Source organism: Drosophila mojavensis, unplaced genomic scaffold (assembly GCF_018153725.1).
Source record: "Drosophila mojavensis isolate 15081-1352.22 unplaced genomic scaffold, ASM1815372v1 contig_19, whole genome shotgun sequence".
NCBI lineage: Eukaryota > Metazoa > Arthropoda > Insecta > Diptera > Drosophilidae > Drosophila > Drosophila mojavensis.
The window spans coordinates 5,807,881-5,811,295 of record NW_025318726.1 but is presented as its reverse complement, the minus strand read 5'-3'; the positions used below and the strand labels follow the sequence as shown (position 1 = coordinate 5,811,295).

At 42.7% G+C, this 3,415-nt stretch overlaps 1 protein-coding gene across 1 annotated transcript; it reads left to right on the top strand.

The window, feature by feature from the left end:
• Positions 1–1,147: 1,147 nt before the first annotated feature.
• LOC122756893 lies at positions 1,148–1,531 on the top strand. Its single transcript, XM_044007713.1, has one exon. The coding sequence runs from the start codon at positions 1,148–1,150 to the stop codon at positions 1,529–1,531; it is 384 nt and encodes a 127-aa protein (XP_043863648.1).
• Positions 1,532–3,415: the final 1,884 nt, after the last annotated feature.

Below are 3,415 nucleotides of genomic sequence, written 5' to 3'. Positions count from 1 at the left end.
CCTTTAAAAACTAAGTGTGTTCCGCGGTTGGAGTTGTGTGCTGCAGAATTGTTAGCTACCTCGTGGGATGCGGTAAAGAAAATACTTGATTGTCCTATTAATCAAGTCACATTTTGGTCAGACTCGGAGTTTGTGCTTCATTGGCTGCGAATGCATTCATTTAGCTTGAACACATTTGTTGCTAATCGCGTGGCAACCATCCAAGAGTTGACAACTAATGTATCTTGACGTCATGTACCAACGAAAGACAACCCAGCAAATATTGTATCTCGGGGCTATTCAGTTGAGCAGCTTAAAACATCATGGTGGCTTTGCGGACCAGGATTTCTAAAGCTTTCCGACACGTTGTGGCCAACCAACCCACAAATCACTTTATCAAAAGAGTTAGAGCTGCTAGAGAGGCGTAGAACTGCAATTACTATGATCGCGGTCGATGAGGTAACAAATCCCATCGTACAACTTATTGAATCAACATCGTCATCCTCTAAGTTAATCCGCATAGTTGCATATATGTTCCACTTTATCAATGGAAAACAAGTAAGAAAGCTATAGTCGAGACTGCTCGACTACGAGATCCCCTGAACCTTTGGAGCAATAGCTATTTCAATAATTTTTCGCGTCTTTAAGCTTACACAAGAACCACGCACACACGCACACACACAGCATTTGTATCGCTCTCATTGCCACGCCGATCCACTGGTACTAATGAGCCTGCTTCGTCAGCTGGTTTGGCTGGTCAATGTTCGAGAGGCTTGCAGTGCAGTAGTTCGAAAATGCGTACATTGTTTTCGCTACAAGCCGAAACCCTTATCCCAAATAATGGGCAATCTTTCCGCTGATCGCTCACATGGAAATAGGCCATTTGAGATCAGTGGAGTAGACTTTTGTGGTCCAATACTAGTTTCGCTGGGAATTCGTGGCAAATCGCCAGTTAAAATGTATATTGCCATATTTGTTTGTTTTACCTCGAAGGCTGTGCATCTAGAATTAGTCCCCGATTTGACCTCGAACTCATTTTTGATGTGTTTATCCAGGTTCGTTGGTCGACGTGGGCTTGTCCGGAAGCTGTATTGCGACAATGCTGCACCTCAGAGCTACTTTCCATGGCAACATAGTGGACATGGAAACGTTTGCTGCGGAGCGGTGAATGGAATTTGTCTTCATTCCTCCTCGAGCGCCGCATTTCGGCGTCCTTTGTGAAGCGGCAGTGAAATCTGCCAAGGGATTGCTGCTGAAGGCAATGGGCAGCGCAATCTTGCCTCAGGACGAGGGGGCCACCGTGCTGGTCGAGGTCGAGGCCGTGCTCAATTCGCGGCCAATGGTCGCTGCCAGCAGCAACCCCAACGACGGCGAAGTGCCCACGCCAGGGCACTTCCTGATAGGAGCCACGCTCATGCCGCTGCCAATCGTGTCTACAGAGCCAGTCGACGACGTCAAGCTGACATGCTTAAAAAGATGGCAGCTGACATCAAGTATTAAGCGTCGGTTCTGGATCGACTGGTCAAGGGACAACCTCCAGCCTCCAGCATAAGTCAAAATGGACGAAGGAGAGGCAGAACCTAGAGGTCGGAACAGTCGTGCTCGTGGGAGAGGACAACGCTCCTCCACAACAGTGGATGCTGGGCGTGGTAACGGAAGCCATAGCCGGCGGAGATGGTAGGGTGCGCGTAGTTGTCATTAAGACAAAATCTGGCACCTACAAAAGGCCAATTCATCGCGTTGCCCCGCTGCCAGTCAACTAACTTATACTTAATTATTTTATTGAAGCCCTACGGCCTTTCAACGCGGCCGATGTTAAGGCATTTGCATATAATTGAATTGAAATGTATTGAAATCTAGTATAAGAAATTGAAGTAGTGAATTATTAATTATGAGCCACTGTTAAATATTTGTTGCTGTGAGGGCGAGCACGGGAGTGCGTTCTAATGGTGTAGCTCTCTGTTCGCGCATAGATGCGCTCACTCTGTGCAAGCTGCGCTTGCGTTATTTGATCTAATAAACAGTACAAATTGAAACACTGGTTCGTTCGTTTTCATTCGTTTTCAAAGAGACCGCAAGTTGCAGTCTACATATTTGATTATATATTATACACTGGCCGATTGAAGGACCAGACTCCTTTTGGAAGGACAAATGTTCCGAGGGATGCAGTAGATAAAAGTTTCTGCAGTCTACTTTGTATTTTAGTAAGTTACGCCATGAGTTCGCTAAAGAGCATCCCCATGACTGATGTCTGCAATTAAAATCTCCTCCCAGAATGAATGTACAATATTATTTAATAGGTGATTTATGCAATGAATGTGATTGTCACTTTTAATAGCGTTAATCATGCAGAAACCTCGATCAGTGACTGCTATGGTCTTGTCGTCATCCATTGCCAAATTATAATCACTCAATATTTTGGTGGTTTTATTCTTAATGGTTGCGCCTGAAATAATAAACATTATTGAAATAGAGCTATTGGAATATTAATATTGTTATTCTACCTGTATTTGATTCATCTCCCATCGATTTCAGTGCTAGCAGCCGGGTGACCTTTCCGCCGCCTCTAATACAGTGCATTGTGCATTTCTCGAGATTGTCGACGGATGGGGAGTAATTTCATCTATACTTACTCTACTACCATATTTTGCTCCAACTTTAGTAAATATAGCAAGTAATTTCGTAAACAATCGTCTTTAATGATATTAAAGGGCCGACAATTTTTGACGGTCCATTCAGCGGCGGCATCTAAAATAAGCTTTTTGGTTTCTAAATGGACACGTTTCGGGGACGTCTGATTCAGTTAACGAGTTCTTTGCTGCTATACAGCATTTGTGTATTACTATATTGGAAGTATAACTAGAGTACTTCAGGATTCTGAAACATTTTTTGCATCCAATAATATTTTATAATTCTACTCCATTCTCATCCATTACCATGGCATTAAATTTATATAGTCCTTCCAGCAATTTGGTCTTGATCGCATCATATTAGTTCGATTGTATGTGAGCTTTCCAATATTCTATGCTAATTTGAAAACATATGTATGTACACAAATACATAAGTACGAACAGTGAACTTTTGATTAACGATCACAATTCGTTTCAGAATCTTGTTCGTCAAGAGAAACTTTATTCCCAAAAAAAATCGCTTGAAAAAAAGTGTGTAAAACGCTTTACACTACTTGTCCGGACTATTTAAGAAAAACAGAAAAAATGTTAATTTTTATACCCTGAACCCATTTTCAATGGGAAATGAGGGTATAATGGTTTTGTTAAAAGTATGTAATAGGCAGAAGGAGGCGTGGCAGACCCCACAAAGTATGTATGTATATTATTGACGAGCTAAATCAATTTGGCCCTGTCCGTCTGTCCGTCCGTCCGTCCGTATGTATGAACGCGTCGATCTCAGAAGATATAAGAGCTAGAGACTTGAA

Bases quoted from the DNA above. Each gene is read 5' to 3' on its own strand.
- LOC122756893 (XM_044007713.1), top strand. From the start codon at position 1,148: ATGGAATTTGTCTTCATTCCTCCTCGAGCGCCGCATTTCGGCGTCCTT.